This window comes from Bactrocera neohumeralis, unplaced genomic scaffold (genome assembly GCF_024586455.1).
Source record: "Bactrocera neohumeralis isolate Rockhampton unplaced genomic scaffold, APGP_CSIRO_Bneo_wtdbg2-racon-allhic-juicebox.fasta_v2 cluster10, whole genome shotgun sequence".
Lineage (NCBI taxonomy): Eukaryota > Metazoa > Arthropoda > Insecta > Diptera > Tephritidae > Bactrocera > Bactrocera neohumeralis.
Window position 1 is genome coordinate 465,891 of NW_026089623.1, and position 20,988 is coordinate 486,878.

The 20,988-nt window shown below is 35.4% G+C and overlaps 1 protein-coding gene across 15 annotated transcripts in view; it reads right to left on the reverse strand.

Moving 5' to 3' along the window:
* LOC126764886 (RNA-directed DNA polymerase from mobile element jockey) overlaps positions 1-20,988 on the reverse strand; it is a 224,903-nt gene that overhangs the window by 158,068 nt on the left and 45,847 nt on the right. For 13 of the 15 annotated variants that reach the window (XM_050482553.1, XM_050482540.1, XM_050482549.1 and 10 more), the window contains one exon: positions 19,380-19,431. In XM_050482553.1, the coding sequence (XP_050338510.1) occupies positions 19,380-19,431 (52 nt within the window). Of the gene's footprint in view, positions 1-19,379; positions 19,432-20,988 lie in introns of those variants that run through there. The other 2 variants (XM_050482538.1, XM_050482554.1) reach the window with 1 other exon arrangement.

Below are 20,988 nucleotides of genomic sequence, written 5' to 3' on the forward strand. Positions count from 1 at the left end.
AATTACTAAATTTTCACTAAAAATCCGAATCTTTATAAAAAATATTGTAATGCAGTTTTTTATGATTGCGCACTTTCTTCTTATTTTTTGAACATAAGCGTGACGCCATTAAGAGAAAAAAAATATTAAAAAAATCAACAGGATTTTTTAGCAACTTCAAACTTGAACTTAATTGTACTAAAATTTAACTGCATTTCCATATTTTTTATACAGATTCGGTTTAAAAATTTTAATTTTTAGTGAAAATTTGTTAATTTTGTATCTCTTTTGTATAAGGTTTGAAATGTGGATTTATATGGTTGTAGTTATAAAATTAACAAAACCTTATACAAAATTTATGAACATTAAAGAACTGTAGGGAAAATGGTTTAAATATCAAGGTGCTATTATTTTGACAAGCATTTTATCATTTACAATAAGTTTTTGTACTCTCATATGAAAAATATGCATACCAATGAAGAAAATGTGATTTATGTTTCAAGTTAAAATTGGATTGAAAAATATTTACATATATTTTTTTTATTATTTTAATGTTGCGTAAATAAAAATATGAAAATATTTGGTCATATATTTTTAAATATTTATTATTTTAATGATTGAAAAAAAGTTGAAATGCAAAAACATTGATAAATTAATGATAATTTGAATATAATATTCAAATATTTATTCAAACTTAACAAAATTGTGTTTTTTCAAAAATTTTCTTAAAGCTACTCAAAAAAAGATGACTTTTTTTGGTCATTAGAATAGACGCACATAAGCTTTTATATTTTTTATAGGAAAATAATTTTTTTTTAACTTAAATTTTTAGTTCGCATAGCTATTTGATTTATTAGAAATAAAAAAATAATAATTTCAGTAATGAGTACTTCGTCCTTTGTTATATATAGATATACAGGTCTATGTAGCTGTTCCCGCATTTTAAAAGCTGATTAATGTCTCCTTATCTCCGTATTGTATTTCGTTGATCCGTGTTAGCCAGCCCCAAACATTTTCAATTATGTTGATCGGATATAAGTAGATGACTCGAAATATTGATTTACAATGAATGGGAGCATTGTCTTGTTGAAAAATCAAAGGAATTGGTCCTAAGAGATCTCTTAATTGTGGAAATACCTACTCCAGCAATGTTTTGAAGCGACTGCCGTATATCTTCTGATCGATAAAAATCAAGTCAATCGTTCCATAAAACGTAATTGCACCCCATACCATGACTCCACCTTCTCGGCTGTGGTGGCGACTTAAATATAACTCATCTTTCCGCAAATCGTGATAATAGTATTGAAAGCCATCAGGGCCATCTAAATTAAAACGTTTTTCATCAGTAAAGACCACTGAACGCCAATCTTAAGTCGCGTGCAAGATTGAACAGTCCACACATTTTTTCGCGAACAAAGTTGCTAAGCGTAGATTCAGTATTTTTAAACGCTTTAGGTTTCTGTTTCTGACATAAACGGTTGAAAGGCTTGCTTTTACTTCGGCCAATTCCTTAACCTTAGCTGCAGACTCAGTCGAATTTGAAACAATTCTAACAATTTTGCATACTGATTGTTCAGATAGGGCTTTCTTATTTCCTTTATAGCTTTTTCCATATTCCTCTGGATCCTTTAAATATCTATCAACGGTTCTGGAGCTGCGTTTTATCTGTTTGGCGATGTTTCGATTAGATAGTCCTTGGGAGTGAAAAAAGTCTACTTTTTCACGTTCCAATAAGCTCAGAATAGTAGCTTTTCCCATTATTACTTTAAATGTAGCTCGAAAACAATTTATTTGTTTATTTTTAGTACTTTCTCAATAAAAAAACCTGCACTTGTTTACATAAGACAAAGAAATGTAAAGTGCGTCTATTTCAATGACCAACCGTAAGCGCACGTGATTGCTATAGACATTTCTGCAAACTTCGAATGTACAGTTATTTTTTCGAAATCCGGATGTTGTTTGTAAGTCCGTAAATATAACAATTTATTAAAAAAAACCGTTGGTCCGACCAGCAGTGTATATCATTTGAAAAATTGTCCTGCTTTTTCGATTCATATTTATGGTCACCGTATATATGATATACAAGTACGTTGCTGTGCGTTGATTGCGAGTATTTCGTTGATCACGTTTGGTTGACGGATATAAGTAGATGCAACAGATTTATACAACGAAGTACAAGCAATCGGCTGAAATATTGTTCATAAAAGTACTCGACTGGACTTTCGATCGTCAATATGTCACACATTTTTTATACTCTCGCAACAAAGGAGTATTATAGTTTTGTTCACATAACGGTTGTTTGTAGTACCAAAGTGATCAGGGTGACGAGTAGAGTTGAAATCCGGATGTCTGTCTGTCCGTCCGTCCGTCCGTCCGTGCAAGCTGTAACTTGAGTAAAAATTGAGATATCATGATGAAACTTGGTACACGTATTTCTTGGCTCCATAAGAAGGTTAAGTTCGAAGATGGGCAAAATCGGCCCACTGCCACGCCCACAAAATGGCAGAAACCGAAAACCTATAAAGTGTCATAACTAAGCCATAAATAAAGATATTAAAGTGAAATTTGGCACAAAGGATCGCATTAGGGAGGGGCATATTTGGATGTAATTTTTTTGGAAATGTGGGCGTGGCCCCGCCCCTACTAAGTTTTTTGTACATATCTCGGAAACTGCTATGGCTATGTCAACCAAACTCTATAGAGTCGTTTCCTTTAGGCATTTCCATATACAGTTCAAAATTGGAAGAAATCGGATAATAACCACGCCCATACAAAGGTTATGTTGAAAATCACTAAAAGTGCGTTAACCGACTAACAAAAAACGTCAGAAACACTACAGCAAACGGAAGAAATGGCAGAAGGAAGGTGCACCCAGGCTTTTTTAAAAATTGAAAATGGGCGTGGCGCCGCCCACTTATGGACCAAAAACCATATCTCAGGAACTACTCTACCGATTTCAATGAAATTCGGTACATAATATTTTCTTAACACCCTGATGACATATACGAAATATGGGTGAAATCGGTTCACAACCACGCCTTCTTCCAATATAACGCTATTTTGAATTCCATCTGATGCCTTCTCTGTATAATATATACATTAGGAAATGAAAATACAATTCAATACTCAAAGTACACAAATTTATTTAATCTAATTAATTTTACAGCAAAATAAAAAAAATATTTAAATTATTATCACTTTATCATGCGGGAGTATAAAATGTTCGGTGACACCCGTACTTAGCCCTTCCTTACTTGTTTTGTTTTGATTTTTTGTTATCAAATGCTGCATGACATGACTGCACCTCACTGAATTTTTTTTCTATAAATGTAATCTTGAAGCGCTCTTCTTGAACATTTTGAAGACAGCAGCAACATATCAAGCAGCTGATGTACACAACTTCGTTATTGCCGTTGAAATGATACCTCGGAGTTAATTTATACTTCTGGTAAAATAAAGTTAACTCTTTGAGCAGTGGCGGTAGAATTCAAATAGAAAATCTTAGGAAGGAATGTCTTTTTAAAATAAACGACATATTGGGCATAAAATCATAACTTACGCGCAAATGGTAAATTTTTTGAACTACAATTTCATTTATTCCAAGTGATTCACAGGTTTAAATGCCATTCCTCTGAAAATTGTGCATGTAGGTGGAATACGGTGTGAAAAAGTTTTCTTACATTTCACATATTTGTGAACCAAGCGCCAAAATTAGAAATCGGTTTAATTTAGCACAACGCCAACTCTAAGCCTTCTGCCATAAAGTCGTGCTGTTGGCTAAATAACTGTGCGGGTAAGAAATTGTGAATTTTAATATTTGACAGATGTTTCCTGGCGCTTGCTATCGTTTATTGTTGAAAATGTAGCGGCAAAAACTCTTAGAACAGTTTTGTATGATTTTTCCAAATCAAAGGCACGAAAATATGTAAATTATTAACTTTTTCTATTGTACTATCAATTGTAATATTTTTATACTCTTGCAACCTGTTGCTACAGAGTATAATACTTTTGTTCACCTAACGCTTGTACGTATCAACATAAACTAATCGAGATAGATATAGGCTTATGTATATATAAATGATTAGAATGACGAGCAAAGTTGAAATCCGGGTGAATCTTTGTCTGTCCGTTCGTACGTGCAAACTGTAATTTGAGTAAAAATTAAGATATCTTGATGAAACTTGGTATGCGGGTTCCTTAGTATAAAAAAAACAATTACGGGTTCGCAGATGGGCGTAATCGGACCACTACCACGCCCACAAAACGCCCTTAACCGAAAACCTATAAAGTGCCATAACTAGAACATAGAACTCTAATTTGGAACAAGGGATTTTGAAAAGTAATAATAAGTTTATTGTACATATCTTCTAAATCACTAAAGCTACAACAAGCAAATTTACCTAGCACAAATATTATAACAACTCCTATCGACGATGTGAAAATGGATGAATTCGAGAGATAACCTCGCTCACTCCCCATACAAATCTCCCCAATAAATCAATAACTCAATACGATAAACACATTAAATTTTAGCTTTGAGTTAGTATGAGTGTTTATGGCAGCCGGTGTGAAAGTTGGACGATGAGAATGGCACCGCCCACTTTTTGGTGTGAAGTCCCATATCTCTGGGCCCGTCCGACCGATTTCAACTAAAGTTAGTATGTGGCTGTCTTCTTACATTTCTATGCCACAGTGTGATTGATTATTTCATTTCCCAGTACACAAATCAAGAAGCAATTAATATAACGGAATAAAACTTAACACGAATAATGCCTTTAGTGTATGCCACCTTATGACTAAAAACTCTTTAATTAAAATAAAAACTGTTCAATGATCGAAAATATCGGTCTATGTGTGAGATATATTGTGTTGTCTTTTCGTATTTCTAATAAAACTTCAACTTCTTTTTTTATATTTATACTAATAAATAAAAAAACAAGTATGCACCATTTTAGTCGACCACTTTTTGCCATTTCAGAAATTCCCTCTTGATGCAACGGCACAACAACAAACACAAGCAGAAAATTATATATTATTAGTTAGTAATGTTATTTATTCTAATAATACTAAAATGAATTCTAAAATTAAAAATTGTATATAGTTGTGCGTAAATTTATTTTAACCAATATTAATCCTATTAATTAATATTCCTACAATATATAATATTTTCACAAATTTTATTTTATGTTAGTTTTGCGTGCTGTATTTATGTATTTTAAACTTCACTTAATTATTTTTAGCGTACTATTTAAATATATATATAAGTATATACTTTACACCGTCATAAAGGTTTTTTATTTAGTATTTACATATTTCATTGTGGCGGTTCTCTTTATATCTGTGCATATTTGAATTTTTCATTTAGAAAAATGGTGTTTTAAAATAAGAATAAAAATTCGCTTAACATCTTGGTGGATGAAATAAAAAGTTTAATCTCTTATTGACATTTCGTAAAAATTTTAAGAGAATTGGATAATTACAATCGATGTTATCGATCAAAAAGTGACAGCAGCTTTTGGTCATCGGTCGTAAAATGCATTTTGAACAAAGAGCAAATATTAAATTTTGTTTTAAACTTGGGAAAACGTTTACTGAAATATTTCAAATGATGAAAAAAGTGTTTGGTGATCAGTGCCTATCCCGTAGTAATGTGCAAGGTCGTGAGGACCTCTGTGACGATCAGAAGTCGGTCGTCTTCAGAAGTCAAAAATAAAGACAATGCTGATTTGTTTTTACGATTCCGAGGGTATTGTACACCGAGAGTTCGTCCCACTTGGCCAAACGATTAATGCTGTGTTTTACCTTGGTGTTATGAAACGTCTTTTATCACGCATTAGTCGTTCTCGACCACAATACCGTGAGGCAGGGTCCTGGCGCCTGTTGCACGATAATGCGCCGTGTCATCGGTCGACGCTTGTCACTGATTTTTTGACAAAAAACTCCATATTAATCATTAATCACTCACCCCACTCACCTGATCTGGCACCCTGTGATTTTTACCTATTTGGAAAACTTCATTTGCTCATGAAAGCACACTGGTTTCAGGACATTTCTGCTATCCAAAAGGCGACGACCGATATTCTCAAGAGCATTCCGAAAAATAACCTTAAACACTCATTTGAAATGCTAATTGACCGGGCTAAACGCTGTATCGAAGCACAAGGAAACTACTTTGAATAAAAAAATATAACTCTTGAAAAATATTAATTTTTTGTTGTTTTTTTTTTAACAGTCCTTTTTCTTTTGCGACAGACCTTGTATATATAATTATAATAAATTTTATATAAATATGTGGAAAAAATAATAAAATTTATAACTTCAAAATTAAAAAGTTTTGCTTGAAATTTTAAGAATATTTAAAAGTAGGAATCAAAAAATGCAACCCTGCATCAGCACGAGGCTTATGGCAAACTTAAGACTTTTTTGAGAGTTTGAAAACCTAGTGCTTCAGAGAATGCAATTGTCTCAAAACCAACCAAATAATTTTTAACCTTGCCCAATGTATGACACAACTTATGTCTACAATGCAAAATATGATATATGTATATGTATATATTCAAATCACAAAACCAAATGGGGAAAACTTTTTTAAATAAAAATCAGTGTATTCAACATTTGTATATGGAATTAACCAACATATATTGGAGCTTATTAGCTTTCTTGATAAAAATAATATAGATGGAATGCTATTGTGAGAAACTCATCTTACGTAAAAAACAATTTATTTATACCGGGATTTACACCCTATGTTACAAACCACCCAGGTATTAGAATCTCATGCTGCAGCGCGGTTACAAGCTACAACAATATCTATAAAAAATCGCTACGGGGACTTAAACCTCACGGACATGTACTGCCCACCTCGATTTAAAATTACAGATATCCAATTTAAAAATTTTTTTGGAACACTAGGTCATTGATTTCTAGGAGGCAAAACACATGTATTGGGGCTCACGATGCAATCAATTAATCAGAAAGGAGGACAACCGTATCACACTAATAAAATAGGCACAATAACCTTGACATAATCTCCTGGTAAGCCGACATACTACTGTGATCAAATTGAAAGGTGAATTTTGTCCATTTCATTTCCTTTAAAGTAATCTCCTCCCGCTGCAATACACTTACGCCAAAGAACTTTTCAGTCATCATAGCACTTGGAAAAATTCTCCGTCGTGATCAGATCAGAGCCTTCTTCGACTCAGCTTTTACATCCTCAATTGAATCAAAACGGAGTGGTCATATGAATTTGCTGAATAGCCAGAAGTTACACGAACGTAAATCAGGCGAATGAGGTGGTTGCGGCACAATATTAGTTGAAAATGTGGCGAAATGTCACGAATAACCAATGCAATATAAGATGATGCATTATCGCACTTCTTAGCTCAATAAATTCAGACATAGTCAAAATTAAAAAATACACTTTTAGAGCCTCACAAAACGACGCGTATCTCAAATACTAATGAATATTTTGACGTGTTCTGACATCACCGCCGTCCAAGAAATACGATGGACGGGATAAGGACTGAGGCGAGTAGGTCCTTGTGGCATTTTCTACAGTGGCCATATAAATGAGCGCAAATTTGGTGTGGGATTCGTGGTGGGAGAGATACTCCATCGCCGAGTTCTGACATTCACAACGGTGGATGAACGTTTAGCCACAATCCGCACCAAAGCGAAGTTCTTCAACATATCGGTGATTTGCGCCCACGCCCCGACGGAAGAGAAGGACGATGTGACCAAAGATGCCTACTATGAGCGCACCTATGAGAGCTGCCCCCGCCACGATATCAAAATCATGCTTGGCGACTTTAACGCCAGGGTGGGCAAAGAAGGTATCCTTGGCACTACGGTTGGTAAATTCAGCCTCCATGACGAAACATCCCCAAATGGATCGAGGCTGATCGACTTCGCCGTGGCCCGAATTATGGTTATTTGTAGTACTAGATTCCAGCATAAGAAAATTCATCAAACCATCTGGCTGTCCCCGGATCGAAAAACCACCAACCAGATCGATCATGTTGTGATAGACGGAATACACATCTCCACTGTTTTAGATGTACGTGCGCTCTGAGGTCCTAACATCGACTCGGACCACTATCTTGTTACAGCCAAGATTCGCACCCCTGTGCAGCAAAACACGCACGTCAACAAACACAAGGAAAGTTCGACGTCGAGAAGCTGCAATCAGAACAGACAGCTGAACGATTTTCTACTCTACTTGCACTCTACTCTCTGAGAGCACTCATCAACACCTCCTTCCGTCTAGCTGCAAACGAATCCATTGGTTTTCGGAAAATGCAAAAGCTGGTATGATGAGGAGTGCCGTGTCGCAGCGGAGAGAAAACAGACTGCCTACCTCGCAACGTTACGATCGACCACAACACGTGCGAGATGGGATAGATACCGAGAGTTGAAGAGGGAAGCGAGACGGAAAAAGAAAGAGGTCGAAATGCGTGAGTATGAAGAGCTTGACAAGCTGGCCGACAAGGGTAGTGCTCCAAAATTCTTCAAAAAGATGCGGCGACTAACAGAAGGTTTCAGAAGCGGAACCCCCAAAGGTGATATAGTGACCGATGCCCAGAGCATACTTAAATTATGGAGGGAACACTTCTCCAGCCTGCTGAATGGCAGTGAACGTACAACGCTAGGAGAAGGCGAACCCGATTGCCCAATCGATGACGATGGAGCAGACGTTCCGTTGCCCGACCATGAAGAAGTTCGAATAGCAATTACCCGCCTAAAGAACAACAAAGCGGCGGGGGGCGATGGATTGCCGGCCAAGCTATTCAAACACGGCGATGAAGAACTGATAAGAAGAATGCATCAGCTTTTTTGTAAAATATTTATTTGGAATTTAAGTGTGCTCTACCCAATCCACAAAAAGGGAGACCGCACAATCTGCGCCAACTACCGTGAGATAAGCCTCCTCAACATCGCGTAGAAGGTTCTATCCAGCGTATTGTGTGAAAGATTAAATCCCACCGTCAACAAACTGATTGGACCTTATCAGTGTGGCTTTAGACCTGGCAAATCAACAACCGACCAGATATTCACCATGCGCCAAATCTTGGAAAACCCGTGAAAGAAGAATCGACACACACTACCTCTTCGTCGATTTCAAAGCTGCTTTTGGCAGCACGAAAAGAAGCTGCCTTTATGCCGGGATGTCTGAGTTTGGTATCCCCGCAAAACTAATACGGTTGTGTAAACTGACGTTGAGCAACACCAAAAGCTCCGTCAGGATCGGAGAGGACCTCTCCGAGCCATTCGATACCAAACGAGGTTTCAGACAAGGCGACTGATATTGATATCATCGGCCTCAACACCCGCGCCGTTAGATCTGCTTTCTCCAGACTAGGCAAGGAAGCAAAGCAAATGGGTCTGGCAGTGAACGAGGGCAAGACGAAATATCTCCTGTTATCAAACATACAGTCGTCGCATTCGCGACTTGGCTCCCACGTCACTGTTGACAGTCATAACTTCGAAGTCGTAGATATTTTCGTCTATCTTTGTTTTAACCAGCGTAAACACCAATAACAAAGTCAGCCTCGAAATCCAACGCAGAATATCTCTTGCCAACTAGAGCTACTTCGGACTTAGTAGGCAATTGAGAAGTCCTTTGCGAATTTTCGAGAGAAAGGTTCTGCGAAAGATTTATGGTCCTTTGCGCGTTGGCCACGGCGAATATCGCATTCGATGGAATGAAGAGATGTATGAGATATATGACGACATTGACATACAAGTGTTCAGCAAATTAAAAGACAGCGGCTATGCTGGCTAGAACATGTTGACCGAATGGACGAAAACACCCCAGCTCTGAAAGTATTCGATGCAGTACCCGCCGGGGTAAGCAGAGGAAGAGGAAGACCTCCGGTCAATTAGTTTTAGGTGATACAAACAGACCTTAGGTGAACCAAACTATTATATTCTGTAGAAACATATGGCGAGAGTATAAAAGTAATGAAGATGATGTTCCAACGTGAAAAAAATATTCGAAGAGATGTACATACGTATGTATGTACACCCGCGGCCAAGCGTAACTTACCATTAAGAAATTTCTAGCGAAAACGTGTTCTATCACTCATTGTAACGGTACTTGTTGCGGTAATGGAATTTTTCCGTTAAGTTTTAACGAAGTGATCTCTGACTTACACAAATATAAAATATTAAGAAAAAAATAAGTTTTGTCAAAAAAGTAAAAGTAAACCAGAACTAAAAAAAATGTTAGAAAGTGTTTGGGAGGAGGAAATTTCAAGCAGTGTTTTGGAGAAACTTGTTGGGTCAATGCCTGCTCGTATCGAAGCTGTAATATTCGCTAGAGGTGGACCGACGCCATATTACATTTCCCGTTATTCTTTTTGAATATGTTGTAATTCCATTTTCAATTGAAACAAAAAATGTTGTTAAGTTATTACAAGAATTAGTAATAAAAAATGAAATCAAAGACTTGTGTGCAAATAAAAAAAAGTTGTCTCAATTTAATTTTACAAATGGGCCAGATTAAAGTCAACAGTTAACCAAATATATTCGAGCCATCTATATATTCCCCGTATTCTATTAAATCCATAAAAAAGTTCCCCAAAGAACGAAAAAATTGAAAATAGTAAAAAAATATCAAGTGGTAAGTTACGCTTGGCCGCGGGTGTATGTATGTACATTAGAAACAATTTTATTATCAAAAAAAAATTCTGATCGCAAACATTTGGAAGAAAGCCTGGAATATTGGGACATACATTTGTTTAATCTCGTACGTATTTTCAGATTTGATCTCTTAAAAAAAATATAGAAGATATCGGTTTGAATACAATAACAAACAAATAAACAGTTATTTTTTTTCAAATTTGTCCCACTGTAAGTATGATGCTGTTGCTTCTATGACGTCGTTGTTGTTATCTTTTATTATATGAAAGTTGAAGTTTTTGTGTAGGCCGAATTTATTATAACGCTTTTATTGTTTCATCTGTACGATTGTACGTACTTTTTTTTTAGCTGGCACTGTTTGATAGGCTGTGTTAAAAAACAAAAGAAGCAGAAAAGGGTTAAGTTCGGGTGCAACCGAACATTTTGTACTCTTGCAACTTGCATAAATCAACGTCAAGGAAATATGTTAAGATGTAACACTTCAACCAGAGGATCGCAATCTAAGACATTTTATATATACATATCGTCACCTGAAATGCAAAATAACGTAACATCACTTTTCGTAGGTTTACAGGAGAAGCAAAAAACCATATAAAAACAAAACCACTTGAGATATTGAAACAAAATTTTCAAATCTGAATTAACATGAAACAGTAAGTATATTTTAGAAAAAAATAAAGAAAAAATTAAGCAAATTTTATAGTAGGTGTTTTACGTTATTTTGAATTTTAATTTCTGAAACAAAATAACGTATGATCAATCTAAATTTGAATAAAAGTTAAAAATTTGAATATTAATACTTTGTTTTAATTTTAAATAAAAACATCAAGATAAGGAAAAAATTTAAAAGGTCATAAAAAAAAACTGACACATACGAACGCCAAACCCTTTGAGGGTTTTACTATACTGACCTAGTACCGTCACCCTGACTTGGAATTTCTCGCCCTCCAGATTAGCTGTTGTACTGTGTTATTCCAAAGGTATATTATCATAAAAGTAATAACATTCTGCTGGAATTAAAGCTTCTAAGTCCTGCAGATGTTGCCATTTCTTCTTAATTATTGTTAAACTTTGCAAAAGAACAGGCTGCTGAATTCCTAAAAAAGCACGGGTCTGATCACTTGGATCATGGAGTCGCTAAACCGAACTCTGGCGGCTCCTTCTCTACCCATATACCGAGGGAGTTGTGGGTGGGAAGAAGCCGTTGGAGAAAAGGGACAGTGAGCTTTTTTACGGATGGGTCAAAGGTGGAGGGGTCTACTATCAGGAGCTCTCTATCAACTCCAGTTTCTCCAACATCCTAAGTATTGCAGTGTCTTCCAGGCCGAGATTAGAGCCATTAAGGTAGCAGTAGATTTACTACTCCGGAGTGCAGCCTCCTTGAACTCATTAACAATGAAAGAATTCAGAGTTGATCGAAGACCTAACCTCGCTATCAATAGCATCGAGTGTCTTTATGATAAGAATGATATGAGTGCCAGACCACAGCGCAATAGCAGAAAACATGAGCTAGCAAGGAGAGGCACCCTAGAACCGCTATCGGTAGAATGGAAGCGGATCTGTGCTCCCGTATCCTATTCTATTACTGCTGGGCCACAACTTTTACACACGCTGTCGAAAAAGTCTTTTGTCTCAAGATCGTTCGCATGAGATCTAGTGATCTCTTTGCCCTCAGTAAGGCAGCCTTTCCCTACTTTAGAAGCTTGTAACACGCCATTGTCCTACCAGACGCCTTTTGCAGAAGCTGTATTGAAGAAGATTAGGTGGAAACAACTCAACACTTCCTTCTTGGCTGTCTTGCGTTAGGGAGGTCAAGACTTAATCACTTGGGGGCGCATACCTTCAGGCATCCCACCGAACTGGCGGGAAGCGTTTTGTCAATTTATAAGTTCGAACACAGGGGTTCTTCTTTTCTATGGCCTCACAAAGGACTACATATACGTATGTATATAGTAGTCTACGTTCGATCAACCATGTGGCCTAAACTAACCAAAGCACATTGAACTTAATCACTAAAAATAAACATAAACAATAAATGAAGGCTAACTTCTATATAAAAAAAAACACTCTGTCATATTTACATACATGAGTGATGATACGTTATTTTGTTTAACGAAATCAAGCACTTGATGATACGTTTTTTTGAATTTTTAATATAGCTTGGGTATTTTTGATCGCAGAAGCTTAAAATTTGTGACACATATGTATGTAATATGATGTGGTGAATCGTAATTAGTAAAAACTCCATTTTGAATTTTTTGATGATACGTTATTTTGCATTTCAGGTGGCGATATAGAGTATATAACTCATACACAGACCGACAAATTTGGCATAAGGTTTGTTAGAAAAACGAAAATCATTATATGTAGTATATAGGAGTTGGAGTAGTACCGATCCGATTTTATCTATGACTTATTATCATGCCACATACTAAAAAAATGTTCTCTGGGTTTCATTAAGGCACCTCATATACAATCTCCAATCACATGGAGTAAAGTCAGCGGGATGTTCAAAAATTATGATATTAATAATATGGGAAGTAGGCGTGGCTGTAGTCCGATTTCGCCCACTTCTACACTGCGACATGAGAATATAGGAACTACAAAATTTTGACGAAATCGGTGGGTCGGGTCCCGAGATATGTGCTTTCACCTAAAATTAGGCGGTGCCACGCCCATCGTCCAATTTTAACACCGACTTCCATAAAGCCCTCGGAGGTTAAATTTAATGTCTCTGGCCTATTTAATTATTGATTTATTGCGCTTTTAGTAGTTTTTAACAGTACCGTTATATTGGGAGCGAGCGGGGTTATCTTCTGATTTCATCAATTTTCACATTGTCGTAGCAGTTCTTATACTTGTAGTATTTGAGCTGGGCAAATTTGGTTATTGTAGATATGTACATTAAACTTATTAGAGGGCGACGCCACACCACTTTTTCAAAATTTTTTACCGAGAGGTGCCCCTTACTACTGCGATTCCCTGTGCCAAATAACATCTTTTTGTCTTAATTTAGAGTTTAGTTATGGCATTTTATAGGTTTTCGGTTAGTGGTGTTTTCTGGGCGTGGCAGTGGTCCGATTACGCCCATCTACTTTTGTACTAAGGAACTCGCATACCAAGTTTCATCAAGATATCTCAATTTTTACTCAAGTAACTGCTTGTAAGGACAGTCGGACATACAGACAGTCACCCAAATTTCAATTTTTCTCGTCATCCTGATCATTTATTGTAATATAACCCTATATCTCGATGAATTTTGGGTGATACATACTACCGTTAGGAGAACAAAACTATTATAATCTGTAGCAGCAGATAAGAACTTTGAAGAAAGACTGATTGGTCAGGGAAAATTCGTCACGAAATTTTTTGTGAACGTTGTCCACAATTTTCAAGGAAGCCAAAAATCGGAAAATTACAATGCCTTAATAAACGAATTTATAATATCATATAAAGCCTCGGGTGAAATATGCCTCTAAAGATACATATCGTCACCTGAAATGCAAAATAACGTATCATCAAAAAATTCGAAATTGAGTGCCTTATTGATTATGATTCACTACTTCAAATTACAAACATAATATTACATATGTCCAACATTGTCAGGTTCTGCGCTCAGATATAAACCAGTTTTAACCAATATTAAACATTTTTTTCACTTATGTTCCATTTTATGTCGTGTTTAATTCATGCCACTGTAAATTTCCGAAAATGTTGTTACGTTATTTTGCATTTCAGGTGACGATATACTGGACTCTCGTCTGAATTTCTTTCCGACAAATCCGTACTGTAAGTAGGGATGCAAACAATACATCGATTTTTTGTCAAAAAGCATCGATGTATGCTATTGAAGTTGTGATTTTAAAAACATCGATACATCAATGTTGCCTGGATCGATGTTTTTCGTTCAAATTTTACTTCACATCTTTACAGCACTTTTTCTCGGTATTAATGTGAAAACCTGGTTGGTGAAATGTGCACTTGAATAATACTGAGAATTCGCAATTGAATTAATGCGAAGTAAGTTGTACAAAAAATCGAAAATTCATTTTGTGTGACAGTCTATTTCATGCTATGTGTTTAAGAGGTTGTTTGGGAGCGTTTCATATAAGTTCTGTTTAGAATTCATCTGTTATAAGGCACAACTTTATTACAGGTTTGGTAAATATAAAATATGAGTAAATAATTGCTTTAGACGTTTACATATTTTGTACATAATATTTCAGATTTTTAAAATGCTGCCTTCAAAATTAAAAGGCAAGGTCTGAAGCTTCTTTATAAGAAATTCAGATGCTTCCCCACATCCAAACTCTGCAACAAGAAATTAAAAACGTCAGGTAACACGTCGAGTCTTCGCTGTCATGTTGGGAATATACATAAAATGGTATTACTCAATCAAGTTGATAATGCAGAATGCTTCTCCAAAACTACGCTGCACCCGGAACCAAAAATTTCTAAAATAATTAACATATCACCAAACGCTGAGACGACAGCGTCAAGTCTAAATGAGTTATCCGCCAGTACTAATAAGACAGCATGTATTGAATCGTCTCCTAGTACATGTACTCCTTCCGTCCAGCGCTCATCCAACCTAATGTGAAAGACTTTTTTGAGCAGGCCAAAAGTATTTCTTCCCAAGATGGCTCTAGGAGTAATCGAACTGCACGAGCAGCTTATTTAGAAGAAAATATGTCTAGACTTTTCAACGAGTAGAACCTTTCCATAATTAGAGTTTCTGCTTGTGTGATACAACCATGATGAAATTGAGTTTGACGAAAAAAAAGTAATACCCTGCTTTGCACAGACACCCTTAATTTGGTTGTAACGCAATCAATAGATAAGTCTACGGAAGTATCAGCTTTGATCACTAAGGTGCGTGACATTGTTTAGTTTTTAAAAGAACTGTTAATACCAGTGATAAATTGCGGAAGAAACAAATGAACGCCGGGGCTTCTACAAGTAATACCAAGAAAATGATTCTTGACGTAAGAACGCGATGGAATTTATGTTTTTATATGTTAGAGAGATTTGTCCAGTTAGCCCCTATTTTAAGTAAAGTACTGCTCACTCGTCTGGAAGCACCCTCTACGATTAATGCCTGAGCTGAACAAAATTGAGGAGGTGTTTGAATTACTATAGTGTTTTGAAATTGTGACCAGCGGGATTTCCGCGAATACCTACGTTACCGTTAGCAAGTTTTTACCTTTAGTATGTTGTTTAACTGAAGTTCTGACAAAAATTTCAGCCCAATATTCTATTGTAGGGGAATTAAAAAGTGAACTGAGCAAAATAACATAAATAAAAGATTTGACAAACTTGAATTCAAATCAATTCTGGCGTTGGCTACTGTATTGGTTCCGAGATTAAAATTACTGCGGTTTAGAGATGTGCTGGCTAAAAACAAAACAATTTTGTATTTAAAAAGTTTCATAAATGACGCAAATAGTGGTGTTAGTACGTGGAAATCTTCGGATGAGTGTGTGACAGAAAACTAGTTTGATATTTGGACCCATCCTAAACAATTCAAATTAAATGTAAGCTTTCCAATTTATCTGCAATTGCAGCAACGGAAGTTGAAGTGCAAATATTTTTTGGATGAGCTTCTATCAATCAGAATCCAACAGAAAGGTGGGATGATATGAAAATTGTATTACTTGAATTGAATAAACAAGCTTCCAAATATTTATCCATTGTGGCCACTTCAGTCCCTAGTAAACGACTGTTTTCTAAAGCTGGAGCGCTTGACATTTCCAAATTGTTATTTTTAAATTCTGTTTTAAATAAATAATTTGTCATTTGTTCAAAAACTCTTTATATCTTTTATTTATTGAGAAAAGGTTTTTATTTCTTTAATGGAAAAGCGCTACTAAGAGAAATTAGAGGCAGGGATACTAGAATATGGACAATTGTTCTAAACTTAAAAAAGATCTTCCAGAAGCCAAATATTCCCGAAAATCATAAGGCTTTCTTTCTAGCTAGTAAGCAGTAATTTATTTAAAGGTAGTTTGTACTTTTTTAGTAAAATTCATTCCATCCAAAATTTGCTTTCAACTTTTTTTTTCTGCAAAACAGATTTTGTGATCCTTGTTTTCTTTATTTCAACTCAATATGAAAAATTTTTGAGTTATTAATTTTCAAAATTTCAACTCTCTAAAAAATTACCTTTAAATATTTACGTCTACGACGAAAAGTATTTTATATACGAGTTGAAAAATGGCTACGTACGTAATAATAATTTCCTCAACTTGGACCCAAATAGAGAACGGTCTGCAAGATTTCATCACCAATAAAATTATTTAAGTAGCTGAATGCTACCGTGATATGTATGATGAAGTAAAGGTAAGGAAGATACAGCGATCAATGACGATTCTTTTTTTAATTCGTGAAATTTGAAATTTACTATTATCTTTTCACCATTTGCAGAGTATTTTTTGTCTGTACCTTTTAACGGCAGTACATATACTTGTAATACCATGAAAATCTACATTGTTTAATTGTGTAATTCTCTCTGTACGAAAAAATAGATTTATACATATATAAAATGAGATATCTTTTACATGATTTCCTTTTTTGCACGGTTTTTTTCTAAATTGGTTCTGATAGTGACTTTTTATGGAAATCTGTTTTCGGATAACTTACAGTTCCAATTAACCATGCAAAAAGGAGATCAATTGTATATCAGAATTTGATACTTTTGACTTGCTAGTGGGGACATTCGCAAATTGTAGATCAAAATGAACCAAACAAATGTTGAAAGGCGCGTAATTGTTCTAAAACATTATTAAATGGGACTGAAAAATCGAAGAAATGATAAAATTGAGCGAAGGAACTTTTCGATTTATCATTGAACGCGTTTTTTTATGAAAATCGTTGCAAATGAAAAGAATACGATTCATATTAAATATTAATTTAACTACTATATTGAAAATTACTGGTTCCAAAAGTGTTTTCTTCCATAATTCAAAAATAAGATATTTCATATATTTTAACAGTTTACTGTAGGAAGTTAAAAATAAACTATGATGGACGTGGGCCTATTTAAATGAACTTTCAACTAAAATATTTAATGTATTTATAAGAGAAGCTGTTGCCTATACAATATTAATCAAGCAAACAATACACAGTGCAATACACTCTGCGAAGGCTAACTGCCGTCCCTAAAGAAAATTCCCATGGATTTTGTATCCATTTATGTAATTTCTCTTAAAATTTTCTGTTTAATGCTTGTTCAGATAGATGAAACTATTATTAATAAATTAACTCGTTTTGTATTTAACTTCTTTTGTACTAATTTTAAAATTTAAGTGAGAATTTGGCGTAACGTTGCCGCTTTATTTAAGCGCCGTTCATGATTTTATTAAGGTATGCTAATAAGTCAAAACGACACTTTGTTCTTTAATAGAACCCGCTGCGTCACCTCAAATCAAGGCGTATGTATTCATGAGTTCGTTGTTTTTGACTTATACGACAATCAGAGACAACTAACGAGTTTTTACGTTTCTCGCTCATTTAGTTTTTTTTTCGTCTGCATAGTTACTTCCAATTCTTTCTCAACAACTTTTTATTTTTAAGATTCTGATTTGTACATTAGCTTTATGTATTTACTTTCTAATAATTTTTCTTGATATAAGGGTATCAAAAGATGTTGATTGCTCAATTTTAATTTGTCAACTTTATACTAAAGTGATCCGATCTGAACATTTGAATAAATTTAAAATTATAGAACTGCCGTGAACAATTACACAATTTTTTTGGTGCCCTAGATATCTTATCAAATTTTGATGGTTTCTAGTGCCCAAATTATGAAATTATTCATGAGAAATTTGAATGTGTTTTTGTTTTTAAGATATTTTGCTTATCTTATATTTTGATCAATTATCGGCTTCTGAGTAATTACATTTATTTTCCAAGTCGTGTTGGGGCTTTTCGCACCGTTTTCGTGCACAGAAACATCTCGTGAACTAAAACTGTTTAGCAAAAATATGAGAAAAACTATACGAAAAATTTTTAGATTTAAATAAACATTAAACGTGAAGGTATCTACGCTCACAGTCTACAAAATGTTCTGTTTCAATCAATAAAAACACCGTTTACTTTTCAAGTTTCATTGAAATATAATATATCTACGTATGTATGTATGTAGGTTTTCGACATTTTTCTCGCTGTTTACTTGAATATACGATATGATCATCTATAAATAATATATGTTATTTTGTTTCATGTTTTCTGATTTTTGTAATGTAAAATGGAAATAGGGGTTTAGTAAAAATAAACGGGAGCAAATCCTACCAAATCATTTATAGTTTCATTACTTTTGTTCGACTACAAAACCACTTTAGAGCAATGTTTAAACCAAACTTTTTGAAAATATCTTAAGTAAAAAAGTTTTCCATACAAAAACAAACAGTTTGTATGCCAGCTATATGATATTGTAGCACGATATCGGATGTACTAACCAATGTTCTGCTGTGAGAAAAGGACGTGAGCAAAATTTCAGATCAATGTCTCAAAAACTGATGGACTAAATCGACCCAGCGCGTCAGGCTGATCATATATGTACATACATACATATATATATGTACATATATACCCCTTCTGGGTGTTACAAGCTTCTTGGCAATTTAGTATACCCCGAACAGGGGTATACATACATGTATACAAACACATTGTAACGATATACCATAAAATAACTTGCGAAAAAACATTGATACTAATTGCAATTATTGTAATATATTAATGAATCATTATAATTGTACCTTACAAAAAGCTGCTCCTGATTATTAACACGCCACGAAACGACAGTTGCGCCTGAAAGAAATTAGAGAACAATTTTAGAGGACATAGTAGAAAAAAAGTTTATAAAAACCAAATATAAAACAAGTAAGAAAGTTCGTAACCGAACATTTTACACTCTCAAAGTTTCCAGTTTAATATAATTATATTAGGAATCTGGGAGCTGGAGGATATACGAGGTTTATATAAAAAGTATCGTAAATTTCGATTTTTTGCGGAATTTTGAAATTTTTGATTGTTTTGTTGTGTCATGTTGGTACTCATATTCCTTGCTTATGCTGAAAAGATTGGCTATTTTAAATTTTGAGTTAATTTTTACAGCTGTTTTACTTGGACTCGTTTTGGTTCGTCTTCGAATTTTGCTAATTAAAAACATGGTTTTGACAACGAATTCTAGCCAAACGGTCGTACGGCCAATAAAAAAATATTACCTGCAAGTTATACGCAATTTGCGCGAAGCAATCCGCCAGAAACGCTCGGATTTGTGGCAGAACAAAAACTGGCTTTTGCACTTTTTTAATCTGCGAATATTTGACCAAAAACAACACATTAATGGTGCACATTAATGGTGTATTCCCTAGACCAGAGCGAAATGAGTAATTTTTTTTGCGGATGAGGGGGTGGAAATGTCTTCCGCACCAGTGCTGTCGTCAGAGCAACGTTATGTGCCACTTGAAGGTCTCTAAAAACCCCCTTCTAAGGAACCGTCGCCTACCTGGGACCACATTTGCATTACTTTAGGGTGGCCTTCCATTTTTCTCGTTGAGAGATTTACAGCTGCGCACCTGCGTTCAGGTTCCGCTTTTTCCTTTCACTCTCCCATCTTTATTGCCATGCTGTTATTGTATCTTTCCTTATTTGTTGTATTTACGCTCTTGTTATTGCCGGATGATTCCTTTAGGTCCCACAGCTTTTTCCTTTCATATGCTAAAAGGTCAATGGGGGCATTGCCGCTTATAACTAATATTGCTTCGCCCGATACTGTTCGGTAGGCTGATACAACTCTGAAGGCTGAAGTACGGTGTACTCTGACCACTACTTTACGCCGGTTTTTCTTTTTAAGTGTGTCTGCCCAGATCACGCATCCGTAAAATAAGACGCTGATTGTCGTCGACATTAGGAGCTTTCACTTTTCTCGGCTGGGGCCTCCTATGTTGGCTATTAATCGGCTAGGTTGAGAGGTGATCTTCGTTGCCTTTCCTGCGGCGTGCTAGATTTGTACCCGAAAGGTTAGTCTGGGGTCCAGTCTTACGCATATGTAGGTAGTTTACTGCTCTTTATGTTCTAATAATATCCGTAGTCGTGTGCATGCTTATCTCGAGGGGTATGTGTTTGTTTGTTAGCCGTAGTAGCTCAGTTTTCTCCGTAGCGAGCTGGAGGTTGTGTGAATCGAGCCATGCTTACGTCCGTAACATAACTCGGTTCAGCTTTCTTCGCGCTTCTTCTGTATCCCTTGCTTTGATTACTGCCGCAATGTCGTCCGTGTAGCCAATTAAATACGATTCATCTGGAATTTCTAGTTTTAATATAGCGCTTTAGCTAATGTTTCATAAGTCTGGGCCTAGAATGGAT